This window comes from Mus musculus, chromosome X (assembly GCF_000001635.26).
Source record: "Mus musculus strain C57BL/6J chromosome X, GRCm38.p6 C57BL/6J".
Classification (NCBI taxonomy): Eukaryota; Metazoa; Chordata; class Mammalia; order Rodentia; family Muridae; genus Mus; species Mus musculus.
The window spans coordinates 138,980,355-139,006,440 of NC_000086.7; the positions used below are offsets into that span (position 1 = coordinate 138,980,355).

The 26,086-nt window shown below is 35.4% G+C and overlaps 1 protein-coding gene across 2 annotated transcripts in view; it reads left to right on the forward strand.

Moving 5' to 3' along the window:
* The window catches only part of Nrk (Nik related kinase), a 96,302-nt gene that overhangs the window by 66,124 nt on the left and 4,092 nt on the right, over window positions 1-26,086 (forward strand). Inside the window, exons 15-28 of one of the 2 annotated variants that reach the window (XM_006528550.4) lie at window positions 716-783; window positions 2,285-2,400; window positions 3,488-3,585; window positions 4,826-5,181; window positions 6,324-6,585; window positions 8,341-8,497; window positions 9,664-9,735; window positions 11,637-11,780; window positions 13,802-13,960; window positions 15,527-15,631; window positions 17,088-17,230; window positions 17,466-17,615; window positions 20,404-20,563; window positions 23,606-23,745. In XM_006528550.4, coding sequence (XP_006528613.1) covers window positions 716-783; window positions 2,285-2,400; window positions 3,488-3,585; window positions 4,826-5,181; window positions 6,324-6,585; window positions 8,341-8,497; window positions 9,664-9,735; window positions 11,637-11,780; window positions 13,802-13,960; window positions 15,527-15,631; window positions 17,088-17,230; window positions 17,466-17,615; window positions 20,404-20,563; window positions 23,606-23,745 — 2,130 coding nt within the window. The remainder of the gene's footprint in view (window positions 1-715; window positions 784-2,284; window positions 2,401-3,487; window positions 3,586-4,825; window positions 5,182-6,323; window positions 6,586-8,340; window positions 8,498-9,663; window positions 9,736-11,636; window positions 11,781-13,801; window positions 13,961-15,526; window positions 15,632-17,087; window positions 17,231-17,465; window positions 17,616-20,403; window positions 20,564-23,605; window positions 23,746-26,086) is intronic. The other variant, NM_013724.2, reaches the window with a different exon arrangement.

Sequence of the window (26,086 nt, forward strand, 5' to 3'; positions counted from 1 at the left end):
TCCAAATACTTTTTGCCTCTAAGTCAATTATACTCATCCAATGTAGTAAAATATTCAAGAAAGAGCACATGCATACAATGCTGGCTTACATCAACAAAATTACATTCCTTTCTGTTAGCAGGGCAGGCAGAGCCAGAGTGCTGCCTTATCACATTTAGTGTTAGAGGGCTATTTTTACTCCCAGTAATTTTTAGCTATGGCCCACAATAAGCCATCTGACGTGTAATAAGAAGAGTATGAGTTTGAACTTAAATTCTTTGCTTTTTGTGGGGGAGAGGAGGAGGATGTGATTTGCTTTCTCAAGACAGGGTTTCTCTGTACAGACCAGGTTGGCCTTGAACTCAGAAATCCTCCCTCCTGAATGTGGGATTAAAGTCGTGCTGTAGCACTAATACCCTGCATGATTTCATTTTGTAAAATTTTATAAAAGCTATTATCCTTTTCTGGGCTAGTGATTACTCAATAATAAAAAGAAAACTTTTGATTACATACATAGTTTCCAGAGTCTACTCTTATACTAAGGCTCTAAGAAACCACCAAAAATTATTGTTAATTAGTTCTAAGATTATAACTATAAAAATAATTTCAGTTTATAAAGGTTGTGTTTTTAAGTTAGATATTTGGGAAATATATGTGAAGAATTTTCAAATAAATTAGTAACTCAAAAGAATTTATGATAACGAATTTGATCAATCAATTGCACTGCATCTTTAAGGTCCATGAGAGATCTGCTCCCATGCCTTGCAACCGGAATCGCACACATCGTGTGAAATTTTCTCCAAGGTATGTGTTCCTGTTTTCAAATTATTTGCAACTGTGAGATTGATAAAACAAAATTTTGTTTCTGTGACATTAATTTTTGTGTGAAATCAAAATGCAGTTGTCACTAACATCATGACCATTTGGCAAAATTGGCTTATATTTAAAAACCTAACTTTGGTGACCCAATTACAAGACCTTCCAGTAACAGTGCTCATGTTTAGTCCATGTGGTTCAATTCAATAATTACTTAACAATTTTGAGAATGCAGAAATAGAAGTGATCACAATAATTTATTTGATAATATTCATTTTGCCATAGGGTTTAATACATGTCAGGTGACTTGTCTCACATGTACAACATAATAAAAGAGAAATTTTTGATAAATGCAGAAGCTAATGCCACAGAATAGGAAAGCCAAAAAGTGTTCTGTGGTCACAATCAAATATATGAATCATTGTCCTATAAATAAGAATATATATACATATATATATATATATATATATATATACATATATATACACATATGTATATATAGTTTGATTTTTTTTATATATTTGCAAAATCCTTCGTAGCTGAGTTAATAGATATTAACTAGGCTCTTTTTTTTTTGTTTCCTCATAATAGGGTTTATGGACTTTTTTCTTTTTTATTAGATATTTCCTTTATTTACATTTCAAATGATATATGTATGAATAAATATGCAACATAGAAACTATTTGTTGTAATTTTAATCTTCATAGCATTCTTGATTTCAGTGATTTTCAAAGATTATGTTCTATAAGTCAGGTTTCAGTTTGAAAGACAATTTTCAAAATAGACCAGACTCACAGTGGAGAGAACTTTAGTCTATGTTCATTAGGTTTGTCATTGACTAAATATTTATTGACCGTTCCTTATATTAAGATATTAAGACAGGGTCAGTGAGGTGGCTCAGTAGGTGAGAAGACATCATTTCAAGCCCAATATTGACCTGAGTTCAGCTCCCAACATGCACACAGTCAAAGGAGTGAATCAACTTCCACAAGTTGACTCTATGACTTCCACATATGCAATGTGACATTTTTTTTACCTCTAGTTGCATGTACACACACACACACACACACTGAAAAAAATATGTTTTAATTGGTGTTCCAAACAATTTTTGCCCTTAAGTAAATTAATTTTGACTTACTAATTATAAGCTCACCTAGTATAGTAAAATATTCATGAAAAAGCAATAAGAATGAACATAAAATCAAAAGTAAAGATACTGTACACCATGTACAGATATACATACTGCAAACTGTGGCCAGATGATAGAGAATTCATATTTAATAAGCATAGCCCTATGACATAATTTTTTTAAAATCTTGTGACTTTATATCTTTACACAACACCTATGGGAGAAACTTTTTCTTTCTTTGGGTTTGGTTTGAGTTTCTTTCACAGATGGCTTTAAGAGACGAAGATAAAATTTCCCTATACGCTTATCAGGATGCTAAATACACCACCTTCCTTAACCCTGTGCTCTCTGCCATTTTAGTGTTGGTGAGGAAGAGCCTTCTTTGGAAGAAGCCCAGCCGCAGCAGCAGCAGCAGCAGCCCATGAACATCCGACCGAGGAATTGCCTAAATCCTCAGAATTTTCAAGCTCAATCAGGTGAGTCAAGACGGGAAGTTTCAACGTAGGCCTAATGTTAACAGCTTATATCTCAGAACTATAGAAGAATTTCAAGAAGGAACGCATGAACATGTTAGGTAGGCCAAGTAGTATTAAGACAAGATGTTGATTTGGGGTTTGAGTGATCAGTGGGGACCTCTGAGAAATGGAATCCAACATGAGATAATGCATGAAACCTTGAGAGACCATCCTTCAACTAGCCAAAGTGTATTAAGCTACTTTTATGACATTAAGTCAAGTAATTGTGAGGACAACTTTTCCTTGTCATTTGATTTCACCTCTTGAAAGTATGACGAGCTCAACATTACATATCAAAACATAAGGAAAACATTCCTAAAATTTGGCCTGATTTTTTTCAAAACAGGATTTCTATGTGAAAATATACTTTGAAAACAACTGTTTCATTATATTAATCTCCTAAAATGGACTAAGGTTTTAAAATTCAAATATTTTAATATCTAGTCTTCTATAGCCCTTATAATAAAAACATTTAACAAAAATCTCTATGACAACTTTTTATAAATAATGTGAGAGCTTGGTAAGGAAACATCCTTTAGTTAAGCATATCTTGCACACTTAAAAGTGGAAAACGTCAGATTTTATGATCCAATGCACAATTTTTGCATTTTTCATAATGTTCACAAATGTATAATAGTTTTAACAATCTTTGAAATAGACAGCACTGTTTGATTGTAAATGATACTGCAATTTTTGAAGCTATCTTAGTATTTTGCCTATGAGATGTGAATTCTCTATCACCTGGCCACAGTTTACAGTATGTACATCTGTACATAGTGTACAGTATATTTATTTACTTTTGATTTTGAGTTCATCATATTGCTTTTTTATGAATATTTTACTATACTAGGTGAGTTTTAAATTACAATTATTTTTTCAAATATTTTGAATAAAGCCATAAGTTTGTAATATTTCATATGAGGTGATGTTTCTGCAATTGAATTGCAAAGGATGAGAGAGAACAGTGAGCTATTGAATTAATCCACTACAAAAATGGGAGCAATTGTGAAATCTCTGTTGTTACTAATGGACTTTTGGCATTTCATAGACTCATCTTCTGAGGAGGACAGTCCTGTGACTAGGAGGAAGTCCCAGTCATCACCGCCTTATTCTACTATTGATCAGAAGCTACTGATTGATATCCACGTAAGTTTAGATCATGATACACTTATATGTATTTTTATCATCTAAATAGGTTTGACCTATTCTTTCTGACCTTCCAACCTTGAGGTTATGGACTGAACAGATGGCTCAGCACTTGTTTCTCTTTCAGCGACAGACAAGGATTGGTTTTCCAGAATTTATCTGATGACTCACAGTCATCTGTAACCCCAGTTCTAGGAGACTTAACACCCAGCTCTGGCATTTACATATGCCTGGCATACACAAGATGCACATATATACATAGAGGCAACCACTCATACACGTAAAGAGTTAAGAGTTTAAATGTGTCGTATTAGCCTTTATAAAAAGATCATATTGTTAGGCAAGTATTCAGGATACAAAATTTGCAAGTTAAAATTGAAATGGGGAAAGAGCAAACAGTACTGTATTTTAACTTTCTATCAAAGTGTGTTGTTGAGGGGTGCTGAAGATATAGCTTGGTGGTAGAGTGCTTGCCTAGCATACTCCGGTCTCCAGGTTCAATCCCATTACCACACAAAATAGAAATACAATATAGAGGAAAGAACATTAACAAATGGATACATCCAGACTAATCTATGACCAAGAAGTATAAATCACATTTTCAACTTTTGCTTAATAGTATTTCCTAGATAAGGAGACAAATAACATATTAGAGAAAAATATTGTCTTCTGATTGTATAAGTAAAAGGCCTCCCTAAACATTTTCAATGTGCTTTCAGATCATATTATGTAATTTTCATAATATCCCTATTCTATCCTACATATATCTATACCTACCATCAGAATTGTACTTGTATTTGCTTGCTTTTGGAGGCATTTGAAATAATTTAAGATCATATATGGCCTATGCAGACAAAACTGGGAAAATAACCTATGTATTTCAAGAGCTATGCCCTAATCTCAGTGTTAGGATAAAACAAAAGGAAATAACTGACTTTATCTAGAGCATACTGCCTGACATCAAAAGCAAATGTCTACTCCTCAGCAGGCAAGTAGGGTTAATAAAACAGTGAGTTAATTGTGCTGTGTGATCTATAATGTCCACTAATAACTACTGAAGTTTGGGTTTGGGCAACTCATTTCACTAAAATTTTTTCTCGATATAATAGGTGGACATCTCTTTCAATAAAGAATATAATATTAACTTGTTTTAAAATGTCATTTTGGAAAGTTCTGCTACCCAAATATAAAAAAGGAGAGAAACTTTTAGAGACTACCTTACCTTTTCTTGTGCACACAGGTTCCAGATGGATTTAAAGTGGGGAAAATATCACCTCCTGTGTACTTGACAAATGAATGGGTAGGCTATAATGCACTCTCTGAAATCTTCTGGGATGACTGGATAATGCCTACACGTCCCGCTCGGCCACCTGAAGAAGATGGTGATTATGTTGAACTCTATGATGCTGATGCCAATGCTAATGGTGATGAAGAAGTTGCAAACGGTGCTTATGAAGATCCTCGTGATGGTGCCAATGGCCATGATGACATGAATAACCAGCTTGATCAAGCAAATGGTTATGAAGGCCATGGTGCTGCTGGCTACAATGGTGGAGACGTTGGTGGTAATCATGGTGCTGCTTTCAATGGGCCAAGGTTGGTTCATCTCTCTTATTACACAGTAGATGCTTATAAACTCAGAACGATTGGCATATTTGGTTTATTTCAAAATGTAGCATAACATTTGAGAATTAATGAATTGTACTTGCATAGTGGTGAATGTTCCATATTATAATTTTAAATGTTCTAAGTTAGAATACTTAGTTCTGATTTTAATATTTATATATTATAAAATGCATATACAATTTATAGTTATTTATTAGACTGTATGAGATTTCTCTTAAAATTAATCCCACTAAATCTCCTTCCCCTATAAAATCACAATTAAAAATATGTCAAAAGAATGAGGGATTCTACTACTATTTGCAAGCATAGTTAAGCCTTTCTCAGAGAGTTGAGATTTTGCCATGTATATGATCAACTTAATTATGATCTTTATTCATTTAATTGCTGGAGAAGTTACAAAAAGATCTTCCAGATTTCTCCCAAAATAAATAATCTATAAAAAGTTCCATTTTCACACAGTTTTTCTTTTATGATCACAATAGGGACATATTTTTAATAGTGTATTCCATGCATAACAAGGTACTAGCATGTAAAAAAGAGTATTTATAAACACTGATTATGTGACTCTCTTACTTATCCTCTAACATTTGAAGCCTATATTACATGTACTTTCTGATGAGAGTAGTTGACCAATGTGTCTATAGCAGAGCTGTTTGTATATATGTAAATGAATGAAAGCATATGTTCAAATTAACATAATATAAAATACTGAAAGATTCTAATATTATTATGGGGTTGATCATTAAATGTGACTAAAATTTATTAGTGAATTATCTATTTGAGAAAATTAGCATTTTCTGTAGCTACCCAGTTATGTGTACCTAACAACATAAAATGTAGTTCTTTTCCTCTGTTTCCACAATGATGACGCAGACTTAACAGTCTTAAATCATTATTTAGTATAGGCAAAGCATTGGGGACTTTTTCATGTCTGTATGCAACCAAAAGCATTCACAAAAAGCAAAAACATTCCTGAACATGGTGTGTGTGTGTGTGTGTGTGTGTGTGTGTGTGTGTGTGTGTGTGAATTTTTCTCTTTTTCTTTCCTTTTGTGGCCTTGATTTGTGTTTGTATTAAATGGCCTTCTTTCATTAATTTCTCCTTGTTATCAGAGCAAATTATCCCAGAGCGGGAATCTTGAAAAACGGTCATAATGATGGACGTGCTCTAAACAGGGGAGCTTTTGGAGTCTTTGGAGACAATGCAGCCAGAGCTTTCCATGGAGCTGCCGGTGAAGCAGGTGCAGCCTTTGGAAACCATGGAGCCAATAGGGGCAATGGAAGAGGTAACAGAAACAGGGAGGCCAATGGAAGGAATGAAGAGAATGGAGCATTTGGACGGGATCAACATGTATTTCCAGAGTTTGAACATGAGGTGATGAACATATAATATAATGAATATATACTTCTCTTGTAAATGTATGTCAACACATATGTAATATTATAGGTATTTAACATTGATTATAACCTTTTTTCTCAAATCCTGAAATTATTTAAATTATAAGTGTATAGGATCTTTACTACATACAATGTGATGGTTCCTACGTACTTCCAAGGGAGACAATCTGATTTATTTTGTCATTTTATGTCAGATTATACACTTGGTATAGTATTTCAAGGAGATGGCAAGATTCTTTATAGCTGTAGAATACAAATACTGAAATTTTTCATTTGAAGTCTGTAAATCACTAACATTTTTGGACATGGACAATATTATGCAACCATATGTATTTGTATAGCACATAAAGGGATGGCTTTCATGATGGCATTTTCCCACATCCTTTGTCTTTATTGCTTTTCCTCTTCTTTCCCTTCCTCTTCCCCTCAATTATATCCAGTTTGCCTCCATTTAACTCTCAAGTCATGTGTATTCTCTTGACACATTTCCCCCATTACTCTTCCTTAAAATCTTTCTCCCTCTCATTCATAATCATTTCTAGTTCTATACTATCCACACACATATATGTATGTATTTGCATGTGTATAAATTAAAACCTAGGACCTGTGTGTGTATCATAAAGAATAGGAAATACACTTCTGAGTAGAATTGTACCCATTAATATAATAATTTCCACACACAGACAATACATTGAAATTTTCATGATTTCATTTTTCTTTGTGGCTGAATATAATTCTGTTGTGTATATGTACATAGCACATTTTTGTTTTCCACTTCCGCTGCTAGACATCTAGGCCTATACATTTTTATCTTCCCGAATAATTAACTCCCAATTCTTCCCCTGATTATTCAGTCCCCTCCACAGATAAAATATAGTATTGCCACGTTCGGAGGCTTTTATCATTAAGTGCCTACTCCTTAAAAGGAAACATGCAAAACTTAGAGTGAAATACGCTTACTCTAAGATTTTTATAATTTGGATTTGTTTTGCTTTGTTTTGTTTTCCATCTTTTGTTTGATCATTTGTCCCCATGTCTCCAGAGGTTCTTCTTGCTCTCAGTTTTCCTAAGCCATGTATTTTTTTTTTGGTGTGTTTTGTTCTCTTGTGTTTGTTTTGTTACTGTTTTAGGATCAGAGTCTATCTCTGTAGGCCCACCCTAACCTGAAACTTGTATAGCTCAGGCTGGCCTAAGACTCTCAAAAACAGTCTTCCATGGGCCAGCATTAGATTCTCGTGCCTATGCCATGAGACCCAGCTCTGTAGATATCTTAAACTAACAAATGCAATATCCTCATGCTGTGCTTTTCTTTTCAAAGTAACTATTTGGCGCATATACTTTGGGGTCAGAGTCTTCTACTTACCAGCTCTCTGACCCAGACAACTTTTGATTTCTTTAAGTTTTGGTTTCCTTATAACTGAATCAGAGGCAATGGCATGTACCTTATTGTGTTGTAGTAACTGTTCATGGAGATGCATGGTTAAGGGTATTAGCATAGTGCCTGATCTACTTCTACAAAGATTACATCAGAAATTCTACATTTGGCAATTTAATGCTCCTTCTAGATAATAAATTTACTTCTCAGATGATACTGTTCAATATTTTTAGTAGATATGAAATTTTAAGAATATATATATATATACAAATATATATGTATTACAGATTAAACTTTCAAGTCGCTGATAGCATTTTTCCAGGTATATTAAAAGTTGGGTCTTTGGCTTCCTTTTAGGAATCAGATCGTGGAACTGAGACCTCAGATTCAATTGCCTTGGAGATCACATCCTTTGATGGTGAGCAAAACAGTGGTAGACCAGTATCATCAACAACAATGGGTTTTCCTATTGGACGCTCATCTCCTAGAGGTTCTGATTTTGGGAGTGACATCTGTGAGTATTTCTGTTGTGATCTTTCAATGCTGAATGCTTCTACTTGCTTATACCATAAGTCATAATGTGTAACGAATCAGACATGGAATATTCATTTGGTATAAATCGAGATTTATGCATGCTTTGAAAAAATTATTCCTCAGAAGATAAAGTCATTTGCCACCAAGTTAAGTCTAATCCCCTAAACACACATGGTAGGAGAACAGACCTAACGTATGTGCCTTAATAATAAGTTAATAAGGTAAACATACATGTATATTTGCATATACACATACGCATACTTTTTCCTTAGATTTTTGGATGTCTTGTGTACCCAGGATGGCACTGAGCTCATTCTATAGTACTTACTGGCACTGACTTCCTCATCTTCCTGGGATCACAGACCCTTGCTATCCTACTGACCTGTCACTCAATCTTTTTGGTGACTAGCTTTGACCTGCAATTGAGAAATTTAGTCCTTCACTCAACTCTTGGTTTTGCACTACTATAAAAGCCACAAATCACATTCATACTCAGCGTTGTATTTTAACCACTATAATATATATTTTCTAATGTGTTAAGAATTTGCAAAAACTTCATATTGTTGTTCCACCTATAGGGTTGCAGATCCCTTTAGCTCCTTGGGTATTTTCTCTAGCTTTTCCATTGGGAGCCCTGTGTTCCATCCAATAGCTGACTGGGAGCATCCACTTCTGTGTTTGCTAGGCCCAAGAATATCCCCCAGTGCTCGTGTCCCTAGCTGCATATGAATCAGAAGATGGCCTAGTCGGCCATTAGTGGAAAGAGAGGCCCATTGGTCTTGCAAACTTTATATGCCTAAGTACAGGGGAACGCCAGGGCCAAGAAGTGGGAAGGGGGAGAGTAGGGGGAGGGCATGGGGGACTTTTGGGATAGCATTGGAAATGTAAATGAAGAAAATACCTAATTAAAAAAAGGAAAAAAAAAGAATTTGCAAAAACTTACATAAAAGATGAAATGCAATAAGAAAACCAAACTTTGAGGGACATCTACATGATGGAAATACTTGTCACACGTTTAGTATACAGACCAGTGATTTGTCTCAATACCTTTCCCCTTCACAGTATATGTAGGACTAGTTGAGGTGCCTGAAAAAGCAGCTAAGCTACCATCTGCAGTCAATGTTAACCCGCTCTCTGTCTCTCCAGCATATAACAGCCCAATACTACATGTGTATGAAAAGGATTTCTCATCTGAGGTCTACTGTGGTTCTTTGTGGGGTGAGTTTGATTTCTTGAACTGAGGGTTTATGTATGTATTTATTTATTTATTTAGTCACTTTACACTCCAATATCAGCCCCCTCATTCCAGTGCCCAGGCATGCAAGTCTTCCCTGGGTCCAGCCTCACCTTTGTCATCATCAGCACCCCTGCTCCAAATCCTGCACATAAAAGTTGCTGTGGGGCTAAGCACATCCTCTTCCACTGAGGCCAGCAGCGGGATCCACATGCAGGCAGGCCATATGTTCAGGGATAGATTATTTTTTAAAGTCCATATTTGTGTAGAAAACTTTCAAAGCTTGTGGAAGTAAAACATGTTTACCATTGCCAATACATTAAACATAAATTTATAATAATTGGTTGAGGGTTGATTTGGCTTGTTGAATTAATGTCTTTCTCTTTTATGCTTTGTTTAGCTTGTGTTAACTAGAGTGAAATACAAACTTAGACTTCATTCTAATTATTTGAAAATTTGAGTTTATTTTTTTCTAACTTAGAATACATTTATTACAAGAAAGATTTCTGTAGGGTCTTAAAATTTTTAAGTCTAAAGTATGTATAATTTTTCTCTATAAATTTTCTTAAATTTAACAAGTTTTTTTCAACTGTTTTTGGTATGACCTTATCAGTAGGGCTGAGATTATATGTTGTTCTAAGATAGTCTTCATAGGACTTTGCTATAAAGTAACTTAATAGCAGAGAAGAGGTCCAAAGTAAACACTAACTTCTAACTTAACACTTCATAGATTTTCACCTAATGTATAATTGAACAGAAGATATGCTTTAAAAATGACAAATAGAAACCAGCAATTTTTTTTCAATTTGTGAAGAAATGACCTTGCTGTGCATCAGAAATCAGTCCCAAGAGAGACTCCAGGGCATGGAACAGGGTAGAAAGGATTACTGGAAAGGAGGAGAAAGGGTCCCAACTGGAGTCTTTGGACAAAGCACTGTAATTAGAACGTTAAAATGTATACATTTAGTTATCCCCATCCCTAGACATGTGGTCTTCTTATCAGAAACCAGCAACTGTAACTCTATGGTTGGTGCCCTCAGAAGAAAATCATCATTCTCAATGTTTTGTTACTTTAGTGGCTCAGACAATATGGCATGTGCCACTTCAGTCTGGCAAGTACTCAGAAATATAGTCCATGTCTAGAAAATGAACTGACAGTAATTGTCTATGTATAGACTAAGTTTGCTTGAAGGGAACTTTCAGAAGCGCTGACTGATTCTAGAAATGTTTTTGACAATTAAAAAATAGTGCTATGATACATACACCATTTTGTATGTCATATGACACATTAGACGGCAGGAAGATATAATATTTGTTGTATATGGATACCTATTTACACATTTTAGGGGACATACTCTGATAGACATGTACATAGTTGAATAATATGAGGTTAATAAGGCTTGAGATAGTATGAGATAAACATTTGCCTGAATTGATAAAAAGTCATCTTTATATAGATTAGCAAGGTGAAATTACAAAAGGAATTATACACATATATTTAGTTATAAAATCGATAGATAAAGGGTGAAGAAATATGGAATACACATGTACACAGTAGAGTATTATTCAGCTGGAAAAAAGAATAGAATTATGTGTGTAGGAAAATAGTTGATAACTGATTGTTGAAATAAGCCAAATGTGTAAAGACAAATAACACATTTTGCCTTCTATGTAAACTCTAGGTTGTTTTAAGGTACTACTGGTAGAATAAAGAGGACCAGAGGGAGGGAGAAGGAAAAGTAAGGTGGGGGAGGGGTAATGAGTGTGATTTTGATTAAATTTTGTGATACATTTAAAAACATCATAGTGAAACCCCTTTCTGTAGAATTAATGCACGCTAATAAAACAATCAGCGAATCACTTTTCCGTGTCTGCATCTGAACAGGAGTCAATTTGTTGCTGGGCACCCAATCTCATCTGTATCTGATGGACCGAAGTGGAAAGGCAGAAATTGTTAAACTTATAAAGCGAAGACCATTCCGGCAGATTCAAGTCGTGGAGCAGCTCAATTTGCTGATTACCATCTCTGGTTTGTTTAAGACCTAAAATTAACTGAGTAATTATGTGGGGTAATTGAAGTGCAAACTGGGTTAAAGGCTTTCTTAGGTGAAAGTGTTCACAGGCAAACCCTTGAAATATAATGTTTAATTGGGACAGCAGGATCTCCTACCTGGGTTTTCTTATCCATTTGGACTGTGAACAGAATCCTTTTGATCTCGATTCACATAACCTAGGCTGGAGATCAGGAAAACTACTTTTGCATCCTTGAAAGCTCCTTTCAGAGTTATCTCTAATAAAACTCCAGAGCTGTAATCACGTGCACAAGGGACTACACCGATCTCTCCTATCTACCTTTTGATGTGTCTGAAACAACAACCAACCAAATGGATGACTATTTGGATAAAAAAAAAGAGAGAATTGTACCTGTCTCCCCACCTTATTACAAGGGCATACAGACAAGGGTTAGGTGCAAGAATGGATGCCCTAAAGACACCTACACGTTTCCCAAACAGTAGTGGATTTTCATGATCTTGATCAGTCAAGGCCTGAAACTTGAACAATGAAAGCAAAATAAGTTGGTGTTAAATTGTGACTACTAAATGAATGGAAAAAGATAAGTAAAGGAGGTCGTGACTATTCCTAGCTATGGTGGAGGAGATTTATTGTAGATACAATAGAGAGCATAGCCAGGGGCCTAGACAGAGACATCTGTGAGAGTCTAAAGTGAACAGGACCAGCAGACTGAGGCCATATGAAGAGAGGAGAGAGGAGAACCTTGAGTGGCAGTCATGAGGTCAAGAGGTCAAATACTATAAAAACATCATCATCAGATGTGAATCTTCTAAGGCTACTCTGGAAAAAAAAATTCTTTCAAGGATGCAATGTGAAGTTATTCAGTAGTTTATTTTACCAGTTAAGTATTAAGTAATAATAAGTATAGTTTTGGAACCCTAAGACTTCTTTAAAATTTCCCTATTAAAACACAGTAAAATCGATCATATTGAGAATTTTACTTTGTAGGCTGAGTGTGGTGGCAACATGCTTTTGGTGTCAGCACTCAGGAGGCAGGGGAAGGTGGATCTCCATATTTGAGGCAAGCATGGTCTCAAAAATAAGATTCTTATTGTTGTGACTTTCATAACAATCTTAAATTTGCTAAGAAGAATTAATAAATTCAATAGTAGGACCTTTAGTTCTTAAATTATAAGAACTTGATAGAATTATTTATTAGGAAATTAGAAGTAAATACAGCCCCACTCATGAGCAGGATATAAAAATTTTCTCAACAGGTTATTTTTATATATTTAGGAATAGCCATGTATATACATATCTGTATATAACAACAATTAATGACAAATAGCTCATGGCTGTGAAAGAGAGAAAAGAGTGTTATAAGGAAAGGCTTGGAGGGAGGGAAGGGAAAAGTGAGATGATGTAATTATAATCTCCAAATGTAAAAGAAAGATGTAAACGTCTCAAAGCAACTGAGAATAGACTAGTTGCCAAAGGCTGGATTCATAGAAAGGGAGAAGAAAGGTGATGCAGACAACAGGTGGATAATAGCTAAAGGCTAAATAAGTACAACATTTTGTTGTTCTATGGCCCAATAGGTAAACATAATGAAAACAGGGCATTATATATTTGAAAATAGTCAGAAGATAGGAATTTAAATGTACTCACCATAAACAAAATTTTAAAATTTAGGTAATAAATATGCTCATTTCATGATGTCTACATGAATTAAAATACCACATCATACATCATAAATATATAAAAAAGAAGCTTTATAGTAATAATAGTAATGGGGTTTGTTTCCTAAAGGCAGTCTTAATGTATCCCAGTGAATTATTTTAGATCCACTTCAGACAGGCATAAAGACAGCTAGTAGAATCCAACTGTTTCTTGGAATTGAGACAGAAGTGTCTTAATATATCTGTTTTTAAACGTGACTTTTATTTTATGAGAATTTCGTTTAAAGGGCAGTGCACCCTACATCTTTGCATTTCTAGAAAATAAAAGAATTGAAATGCCATCATGTTTTCCTACCAGGCAAAAAGAACAGACTTCGCGTGTATCATCTGTCTTGGCTGAGGAACAAAATTCTGAATAATGATCCAAAGAGTAAGAAAAGGCAGAAGGCGATGAGGAAGAAAGAGGAAGCTTGCAAAGCTATCGATAAGTTGATTGGCTGTGAACACTTCAGTGTCCGTACGTCCATTTCACATTTAATATTGATGTATAGTTTCTGCTTTCCTTCGTGTGGAGAGGTTCATAACTGCAAAAGACAAAATGAGGAAAGGAAAGAATTCACAGAGTGATTGTCACAGAGACATCTCCCAGGCCTTTTCTACATAATCAGACCTATTGGCTGAAATTGCTCTGGGAGTTAAATATGGTTGACTTCTTTCTTCCTTTGGTAGTCACTCGTAGTAATTGAAGTACTAGTTTCCACACTATAAATGTCCTTGATGTATCTTCAGCAACTTGCAGAGATATAAGAGATGGTATTTTTTCCTCTCTGAATAGCAATAAACCATGACCACAAAATTTTATGCTGAATCTGCAAAGGAGGTTTTCTGTGATCTGTTGACTCTTGCTCCTAATATTTTATGTTTCACTATAGAATGTTTTCATATCCTGTATCTCTCCATGAATGTCTCTGTAAATGCAGTAATAACTCCCTTTGGCCTCTGAATTCTGTTGGCAGATGTCGACAACTATGAACTAATGCTGCCCATTTCTGAATGCTCTTCCATTTCTGAATCAAATCCTCTTCTCTCAGCTTCCTTTTTCTCTAAAACAATTGACCCTTCAGGCAGAATGGGTAATGTAGATAAAAGACTGCTGAAATCACATTATATGAATAGCAAGAGAATATTTCTCGTTTATTATTATTATTATTATTATTATTATTTTATTATTATTATTATTAGATATTTTCTTTATTTACATTTCAACTGCTATCCTGAAAGTTCCCTATACCCTCCCCCGTCCCTGCTCCCCTACCCACCCACTCCCACTTCTTGGCCCTGGAGTTTCTCTGTACTGGGGCATATAAAGTTTGCAAGACCAAGGGGTCTTTCTTCCCAATAATGGCCAACTCAGCCATCTTCTGCTACATACACAGCTAGAGACATGAGCTCTGGGGGTACTGGTTAGTTCATATAGTTGTTCCACCTATAGGGTTACTATACTACCAAGATACTACCAAGGTCAGTTTCACTTTCTTATGCCCTGAGATGCACAAAAGATTTAAATTTTGATGAAGCTTGATTTATTTTTTTCTTGTATCACTTATATATAATTTTTTTTCAAATGTAAGAATACATTGCCATATAGAAAGTTAAAATTTATCCCTGTTTACTGCTTATACTTTTGTAGCATAAGCTCTGACATTTAGGTCTTTGATTCATATTGGCTTAATTTGTGTGTATGCTGTAAGGTAGTTTTCTCTTCTGTTCTTTTGCTTATACATTACCATATGTCTCAGCACCATGTGTTTAAGGCACTGTGGTTTTTTGGTTTTGTTTTTTCTTTATTGAATGGTCTTAGAGCTACTGAGCTCATATGTGCAGAGTATATTTTCTGAAAGTCAAATGTATTCAGTTTATCAGTACTCCTATTGTTTTAAAAATATTTTATTTGTGTAACTATTCTACAAATAATGTAGCTTTTGCTCTTAAGGTTGTGCTGTTTGTTTGTGAGAATATATATAACCACATGACTATCCTTGTTAATTCTGAGGTATAAATATTTTGTATGTTGCCATTACAGTTCAACATGAAGAAACAACATACATTGCGGTTGCTGTGAAGTCATCAATTCACCTCTTTGCATGGGCACCAAAATCCTTTGATGAAAACACTGCCATTAAAGTATGTGGCCATTTCACTCTCATCATGTTCTTTTTCTCTTAAGAAGACATTATAAGCAAAATAGTAGTTTGGAATATAGATGTGGAAATATATACCATTTGGCTACAGTTATTGCAATATGAATATACCATGTCAATAATTATCATTTAACCCTTTTTTAGACAATCCACAGGTACCACAGCAGGGAGAGTATGAGGGAATTCCCTAACCCCTCCCCTTACAGGACATTCCCACCAGCTCCTCTCTCCCATTTCCTGTAGTCAACATGAAGATCTTCTCTTCTAGAGGCCCAAAATCAGGCTTCAGGTGCCACCCCAATGACCTGATGTGGGGAAAGTACCTGCACTCTCATCGTGGGATGGGGGTGGGATTGGAGAGCAGAGGGAAAGGAAGAAGAGATGCAGCGATACTAAGGAGGCCACATCTGAAGGGGGGACGAGAAGAACTTTGTTCCAACTATCATTACAACACCAGATGGGCGGGGGGAGGACCTGGGGGTCTATATTTCTTCCAATGTGAAACATGCTTCTCTGAAGAACTATTCTGGAACACAGTGGGTAGGCCCACCAGTGCCTTTGACATCTTTTGATGAAGCTGAACTTCTATGGATCAGCTACTAACCATCTAGTAGCAAGAACAAATCTTGTTCACTCCCCATAAACTGAGGACTGTGGATAAATTACATACAATGTGCCAGAACTCTATTTAAATAGGATAGATTTTTAGGAAACCCAAATAGCTTCTTTAATCTTACCTATTGTGGGCATCAGAATCAGGGGGAGCATTTTGTTAAATGTTCAGATCTCAGACCCAACCCCAGGCTGAGTTAGTGCGTCTGCAGTGGGGCCTGAGAATCTGATTTTAACAAATGGTCTCAATGATACTGAACTACGTGGTCTACATACAAATTTCCCAGAGCACTGATAGGAGCATATCCTGATCAAGGTAGTCATGAAATACATTTGTATCTTATATCAGGATCTATTTATATATCTTTGAGCCCAAACATTGCATGTATACACTGATCATGGTATAATGCATATGACTACTCCCAGTATAGCTACTAGACTACTAGATGGACAGTCTACCATGGCAGATATAGCATCCCTTATCTGGTCTACCTAAATTGGGTCTTGGCTCAGCTGTCAACATTTGGATATGGAATAATTCTTGGGTGTCTGCTGACTTGTCAGTGCTACCTAGTATGGAACTGGAAAACAAAGAGAGAAATATCATCTGTACATTTAGCCTGTTCTGCCCAAGTCCTCCCTCCATCCTTAATGCCCATCTTACGACCATGTTATTGTGAATCCTACATGCTCAGTGCTTTCCATCATCTGATCTCAGCAATGAATCCTGTTTGGCCTTTTGTTTCCTTGGACTGTCAACATTAGGAGTCTTAGAGTAGAGTCTGTCTACCATAGGGTTAATGTGTATGGCCTTTTTCATTCCTTACCAAGTATGCATTGACCAATCAGCAGACTCCGAAGGAGACTACATGTCCTATGAAGCCTATATACGAATATTGGCAAAAATACAGGCAGCTGATCCAGCGAACCGGTTTAAGAGACCAGATGAGCTCCTTCATTTGCTGAAGCTCAAGGCAAGAATTTCAGGACAGCTAACAAGAGAACAAGGCCATATATGGGTCTGAGGGGTCTAACAGTTTGATCGTTGTAGGTTGTTCAATGCCCAGGATCATAATCATTCAATCAATCATTAAAAAAAAAGCCATCTGACTTGCATACATTTGTAAATATGACAAAAGAATAGGGAAAGTTTCCCTTAGTCAGAATGTCATTTTGGCCTTTGGGCCATATTTGCTTTTCTGTTTTCAGGTGTTTCCAACTCGTGATCTTAAGCCACTGACAGTTGACCTGGCTGTTGGTTCAGAGAAAACACTGAAGATTTTCTTCAGCTCAGCTAATGGATATCATATCATCGATGCAGAATCTGAAGTTATGTCTGAGGTGACCTTGCCAAATAATGTAAGATAATACCTTCACTATCCTAGAAGTTATTGTAAAACACTTTGAATTTTCCTGATTATCAAAATTCTCAAAAGTTTAAAGGTACAACTTAGACTGCAGCCAAGATCTAACAGGTAACCTGAGTATGTCAGAAAGTGTTGACACATAAGGAAAATTCACTAATTATTTCATACTTCAGATATCTAAATGTGCTCCTCAGACATATTATTTGGCCATAATGATTTGTAACCTTTAAAATCCAGACTTCTATTGATAATCTATATATCAGACTTCTATTCTGATAATCTCATGCCCAAACCATCATCTGGCCACTATCAACTGGAACTAATTGAGGTCTGCCTCCTTTAATGGCTTTGTATTCTACATTCACTATCCATTTATCTATATGCATTCATATTAATTGGCCCTAAGAAACTTTTCAATTGGCTTTAATATTTCTATGCCCTGTAATATACTAATACATTTTGTTAAGAAATCAATAACAGTATTACATACTTATATGTGCTCCCCTCTTTATTGCATTAGCTATAGATGATAGCAACTTATGTAAAAATGAATTTATTATATTCATTATACTCCAGAATTTTTGATGGAAAAATTCAGCATTTTTAAAGTAATGGCACAGTATTTTCAAATCATGACTGGTTGCACATAATATAAAAATCTTGACCATAACATCGTAGTCCACTAAATGAATCATACAAAATATTGATGGTGGAATTGATGGTTTTCCTGTTGGAATTTATATTTAAAAGGAATGCCTTTACTAGCAGTTTTTTGCTTCATCTTTTCTTAGTATTCAGTTTGTTGAACATTAAAATTTTAGCAGCTTATCATTATGCAAAATCCCTGAACAAAGTATGTATGGATTTTAAATCTCGCCATTTGTGTGATAATGTGAAATTTTTGGTAATATAACCTATGTCTCCAATAACACAATTTTCAAAACTACAGAAAACAAGCATCCAAACATTGGTGAAGACATCTTTAAAGATCAAGCTAACAATCATTAGCTAATGATCTCGTAGTTGCCTATACAGACAGCTTACCCTGCTTGTACTGTGAAAATATTAAATACAACCTCAGCCAAATTCACAAAGCAATTGTGATATATTATTCTTCAGTTAATTGCCCCTGGAGCTTCATCCCTCTTAGATTTATCAGAACAGCTAGCCTTTCCTCAGAAGCCAGTACAACAGCGAATATTTTAAAAATCGGGTTAAGTTTACACTTATTGAAATACCCACACAGGCATATTAGTGTATGCACGTAATCCCATAACTTTGGAAGTATAGGCAAAAAGCATGGGAGAATTACAGCCATCATCAGCTTTTTAGCAAATTCGAGCCCCGACTGGGATACATGATTCTCTGGGTTGAAAAATAAAATCACTGAAAAAAGTTAAATCTAAATAATAACCAGGGAAATTATTTGCTTTAGGAACAATCAGTTAATTAACTGAACCTAGAATGAGAAAAGACGTTACAAATCATTTTCTGACCTAATTAGGATGCCTCATATATATGCAAACGTATTTTTAGACAAGTTCCCCAGTGTCTTGACCCACTAAATTAGAAAGGACTCTACTCTAAAGCAGAGGAGGGTGTCATCTGAAAGAGAATGTCCTAAAAATACTATTCTCTCAGAAGTGCTACATTACAAAGGCTCTGGTGGTGCAGGAGAGCTACACGTGCTGAAAAGTATCCAGTTGCTTCAGAAATCATCTGAGAAAGCAAGGGAATTACCTCAGAGGCTCTCCGGATTTGCAGCGGGCCCGGTTTATTACAAACAGATTTTCTTGAGAAAACTGTATTTCTTGAATTTTCTTTCCTTCTTTCTTATCTGTTTTCTGATTCAACTGCTCATGCACGTACCCAGGGAACGCATTAAAATTGCGTTTTGCCTCTGGATTCCCATTTTAGTTTTGAGGATTGTTGTTGCTGAGACATGGCCTCAAGCACTTGGCCTGAGTACGCTGGCTTTGGCAAGTATAGTTTCTGACCTTCCCTTCCCTTCCCCCCGTAACTTGCTAATTTGGAGAAACAGCAGAACAAATTTCTTTTATTTTTCAGAGAAATACCACCAGTGTCATAATATCTAAGCTCTAAGCAGATTTCGCCCCATTTATATATCTGGACGTTTACGAATGCTTAGTTTTCTCATAATATTTCCTTGTTCTACAACAAATACTTCTGAACTCTATATTGGGCTTATTTTAGCATGTGAATTAAATGAGAAAAATCTACATTTTATTGTAAAGGGGACAAATATAAAATAAGCCATAAACAATATTAAAGGTTGCCCCTTAAAATATTTAAGCTCAAGCTACTTGAGGTTTAATTTTCTTTTTTTCATGAATTTGCCAATGAGCAAGAATTGTTGTATATGATTTATTGCTTGGGTCACACATACATTATGAAAATATTGCTTAATTTCTGAAATAAATCTGAAATTCCAGATTGTATTTGTTCCCATTAAAATACACAATAATTTGTGTAGCATTTCAAGAAAGTTCTCTGTGTTAGAAATAAATCTCTGTTTTCCCCAACTGATTATCCTAAATAAAAAAAAGTGAGAGAATATTAAAATTGATGGCTTTGAGCCATAAAGGAAACCTACCCTTCTAAAATGTTTATTTCATGCCACTCACTTTAGACACAAAGATTACCTTCCCCCCCTGCACTTTGGACATCTTCTTGTCTTCAGTTAAGTAATAGTTGCTTCGATTAACGTAATAGTGATAAAATGCTGGACACAAAAAAGTCTTCATGAAAGATAATCCTGGTCACTGGAAATCATTATCCCACAGAATGTCGTCATTTTACCTGATTGCTTGGGACTTGGTGTGATGCTCTCCCTCAATGCTGAAGCTGCCTCCGAGGAAGCAAACGAACAACTCCTTAAGAAGATCCTGGACGTGTGGAAGGACATACCGTCTTCTGTGGGTATGTACAAAGCTCTTTTGCTCTCAAGCCATCTTAACAGGATCAAAAGATAGGTCCTAAATACGTTTTCCTGGATTGCTTCTTTTTCCTAAAGCACCGAAGGGTAACTTAACGTCTTATCCATTAAAAAAAAAAAAAAAAAAAAAAAAGAAAAGAAAGAAAGAAAGAAAAAGAAAAAAGAAAACTTCTATTTTGTCTGGCCACTTTATAGAGTGGTATTTGGGTGAAGTCATTTATACTTGTAATTTGCCACCCAGATGGCAACATGGGTATAACCCTACTTTTACAGACTACACCCCTAAACAGTGCAGGACTGCTGGTCTGGGAAATTAAAATAACTAATTTGAGATTTTTTTTATGTTCCTAAGGTTTGGTGACTAGATGGCAGAAAATATTCAAATAGTTAAAGTATTAGAGAGGGTAAAGGGTATAATGATAAGATAAATGACCTACTCCTCTCTCTCTCTTTCTGTGTGTGTGTGTGTGTGTTTCTGTCTGTCTGTCTGTCTCTTTCTCTCTGTGTGTCTCTGTCTCTCTGTGTGTTTCTCTCTCTCTGTCTCTCTCTTTCTGTCTCTCTGTCTCTCTCTCTCTTTCTCTCTCTCTCTCTCTCTCTCTCTGTGTGTGTGTGTGTGTGTGTGTGTGTGTGTGTGTGTGTGTGTTTGCAGAAGCATAGTGAGTTATAGAAGAGAGAGAGAGCAAAGGAAAGGCTGTTTGTCCAAACAGGACAGAATCCTCTCAAATGCCTATGGGTAGAAGTGACATCCATATTGTTTTAGTGACCAATTTGAAAGAAAACTCCTTTTTAAACAACTTTCTTATGGGATGATAGGGTTTTTTTTTTTTTTTGCATTGCATCTTCAGAATCTTTTAATTATTTTTATGCATGGTCAATGTTAAGGCTTGTCCTAAAAACCTGCTCTAATTTCTTCCAACAGGTAAGAATTCACAGAGGGCTTAAAACCATTATGAGTGAAAAACACTTAATGCTTATAGTACACATTGATGAATTTAGGGCAAACGAAAGTAAGCACAATGAGCCATATTATATCTTGCATAGTGATACGTCAGGGAACAATAAGTGAGGTAGGACCCAGTGAGGCTGCCCAGTGAAAGAAAGCCTGCCTAGGATGTGAAGGACTGGCTTCCATCCCCAGAACCTCAGAAAGTACATGAGTCAGAAATGAAAATCAGGTACCTAAGTTCAAAGAGAAGAATAAGCAGAACACTGATATTCAAGCAGCTCAGTGATCATAGCTATAAAAGGGATTTGAAAAGTTGTCTACAACATTTCTTGTCCTTAGGCAAGAAGAGTTCTAACCTAGATCAAAAAGCTTGGTTGAATTTGGACGACATATACATAAAATAACACATAGCACAAACACAAGTGTTTTGTTTAGCATGTACTGAAAATATATTACAAAATAACACTGATATCAAGGAAATAATTCAATTTGTTTTCTACATCAACACAACTTGCTGTTTACAAATAGCATAAAACCAGATTTCCCTGGACTAAAATTTACATTTCTTTAAACTATAATGTTTTCAATAACAAAGACAATGTCCTTTATTCTCAGGTATCACAGTTTAAGAATGGCAGATAGTTTTGCCAAAAATACCTACTTCCAGATTTCAGAGTCCCATTTCAGAACGCACACTAGTTCAGTAAGTAGTGGCAGATCTGTGAGAACCTGCGTACTGGGTTCAGAACCCAGTAGCTAGGCTGTTAAATTGCAACGCTTTACTCTATGTGCCTGTTGAGAAGAATAGTATTCTAGTATAATAGTCACAGAAGTAAAATAAAAGTGAATTCATAGATGTTAGACCTGTTACTCGTTTCGGTAAGACAGGTCACTGTTCTTCATACTTCCTGTGCCCACTTCAATTCCGGCCTGATTTTATACTATACATTGCTCACACTATGTATTTGCTAGTTGCTTTTATAAGATTGTATGTAGTCTTCCATAAGTTATTTTATGTAAATTTAATGTACACATACAGCAGGTAAATTTTGGTTTAAGTAAGAGTACCTGAGAGCATTTGATAAAAATGGGAGACTATTTTTTAAAGACAACTACACAAATGCTGATTTTCCCTCTTTTAAAATAAAGGAAAACAGAAAGTCAGATTAACTAACAAATTCTGGTTTCAAACAAAGTGCTATGTTTCGTATTTTAACTTCAGTTAAAATTTGTGTCATTTAAAATGTTATAATTTACTTTATATATGGAAATTTTTCCTGTAAATTTCATAAAGAATAAAAATTTGAAAGTGAAACATTTAATAAAATTGCTCTTTATACTATAAAATACTTCACAGAGTCAATGGAGTATATGGACTTTTCAAAATTAGGGTTATGCTTTCATAAATTATATTTCCATGATGGACTATAAAACATGTCTAAAAGGTTTAAAATGCAATACAATTTTCCCCAGAAGGAAAAACCTTTAAGTGTATAAAATTCCCCTCAGTTCTGCTTATAGCAGAAAAATTGTTCAATTGAATTAGGGTTACTAAAATCATTATTTGAATAAGATATTATTTAACAGATTTAGTTTTTTCAGGACTGAGAACTGAACTTAAAGCCTTGCACATAACCACTTAGCTAAATCCCTACTCCCTGTTTTCATTTGTTGAAAAGTCAGCATTCCATGTTATGCTACAACCTGGCTCTTTATTAGGGACCTTCCATTTGTAGCTGGTATCGTACTGGATCTCACCTACACCATGAAAAAGAGATGTAAAGCCATGGATTGATCTGAGCAACTAGAAACAAAGTCATTACCTCTTGGGTTGTCTGTGATCTGACAGGACATTAATACAAACATTAAGAACGTTCTAGCAAGTCAATGTTCATCACCTATAGAATACCAGTCCTAAGCAGCAAAATGTCCAAAGTGGTAGACTTCAAAACAAGATGAAGAAAAGACGGGACTAACCTAACCTAGAGCTATGAGCTCTTAATAGTTAACTTTAGTTATGTTTTTCATATCACTGCTACCAAAAATAAATGTTCTTTCACCATCTCCAATTGTATCATAGCTTTTGAGTGTACAAAGAGAATCACTGGATGGGACCAAAAGGCTATTGAAGTGCGCTCTCTTCAGTCAACTATTCTCGAGAATGAGCTGAAGCGCCGCTCAATCAAGAAACTGAGATTTCTCTGTGCCCGTGGTGACAAGGTAGAGTTTACACCTTTCAGTAAAGTAAAAAAACAAATTAAGCATTAAAATTATTAGACTTTATACCTTTTCCTTTGGCTAGTACATATTTAGGATTTTTTTAAGTTGGCACATTATTAATAAAAACAATTTTCATTTTTGCAGTAGAAACCTATTTGGTAAATAATGTAATTTTGTTTCAACAGAACCTATTTTCAAAGTACAAATCTCTAGTTATATCCTAATTAAACTAGGATATTTTCTTTGGCATGAACACTTTCATTAGTTTTGATCCATGGTCCTTTTCATTTTCATGCCAAGAAAATTTAGTAAAGAATATGAGATTAAAACCTACCTTCTTAGAGTGATTTCAGTGTTTTGATTTGGATTACCATAATTTAACCACACATATGAATGACATTCTTTGTGATATTTCCGTGTATGCCCTCCATGTGCACTACTCAGATCTACACTCCTTTTATCTGCCCCACTCCCCATATTGTTCTTAATCTCTAGATTGATTTTTGTTTAGCTTTGATATATAAAAGAAACCACTAACATTCGTTTTTAGGTTATTTCACTTAAGTTCTCCATTTTTCCTGAAAATGAATGATTTCATTAGTTTTATCCATTCATTTGTAGATTGGTGCCCAGCTTGACTCAAAAGTTATTGTGGATAATGTTCCTATAACCGTGGGATTTAAATATCTCTGGTAGGCTGGTATCCAATTCTGGTGGACAGATGCTAAGATATGTGAGAACCAGATCACATGACAAGTTTATTAGTTTGTCTGTCTGTCTGTCTGTCTGTTTGTTTGTGGAACTTTCATTCATAGTATTTTCCACAGTGGATAGAATAATTTACACTCCCACCAACCATGTGCGAGAGGTCTTTTCCAGCAAGCGCCTTGCCAGCATTTTTTTGATGGCTGAAAAATCTTTCATTTCTACTTTTAGCATATTCTAAGACTAAAAGAAAAGTACTTACATTTATTGACTATATAATTATATGTTAGGATATGCTTGCTATTTTAGAATCTTGTCTCAGTTTATCCTCACAAATAGGTATAATGATGACGATTTGACAAGGGTGAAAACTAAAATTGAGACTCAGAAATTTTCTGTGAAATTTGATCAGTGTTAACAATTCAAATAGCTAGGTGGGAAAGTTCAACACCCAAGTTAATAATTTAAGAAATAATACTGTGAAAAAATAACCTTGAATATAATTAAGAATCATCACCAAGGAGTACACAGAATTCAAATTCTGTGTAAACAGTGAATTCAGGCAAAACAGCAAAGTTGTCGAATGTTAACAAAATATGTGCCATTTCGGGGATGTAAAGTGTAGAAGCAGGGTTTGAGGTCAGAGAGCTTTGGATTGCAGCTCTGGCTCTGTCACCTAACAAGATGTGGGAACCAGAAATGTTAAGGGATTTTTCCTTTTTTCTTTGGTCGGGTGTTGGGAGAATGCTAGTCATGGACTCACACATGCTAGGCAAACACTGTATCACTTGGCCACATCCCCGACCCTTGTTTGGTCTCTTTAGAATTGAATTCCTTCATCACTAAAATAGAATAACTGTTTGGGGAACAAAGTTAGAATTCTAATGTATCACGTGCCTACGCAGCATCTTCCAGGGTATTTGGCACATAAATGGTATGAAGGGTAGCTGCTGATCTTACCCTCATCATCATTAGGTCTCCTGCCCTGCTACCTATAAGCATCAATGGCTTTAAAAACTTTGCCTTCTTTTTGAGATTTATGTCTGGGTTCTATTCTGGTTTTCTTTATTAGGGGAAGAACCCATATTTATACAACATGTTCTTCCTTAACACGTGGCATTTACGTCAGTGTACCAAGGGAAGGAGGATATGAAACTCAGTTACAATCTCAAAAACATAAAATCGAACTTATTTCGATTCAAATTGGCTTTTCTTTTAATATAAGGAAGCAAATTATTTCTGTGATTTGCCACCTGTGCTTATGCTTAATAAGTCACTGAAATGTTCTACTTTTTATGACTATTTCTGTAAAAAGGAATTGACACTATAAAATGTAGAGATTTTAATTACAACATTTCTTCCCTCCATTTTCTCCCTCCAGACCCTCCCTGTATTCCTCTCCCAAGTCATAATAGTCCTCTTATTACAATATATTATATTATTATATTATATGAGTCCACAGAATGTTGCTTGTATGCATGTATCTAGGGCTGACCTTTTGACACTGGACAACTAATTGTTGCTCTGTTTTCTGGGCAAGACCACCTCTCTCACTTCCTGCTCCTAGCTTTCTTCAGTTGCCTGTAGTTCATTATGTAGAGTTGAGGTCTCCTGGGCTATTCTCCATCTAGTTTGA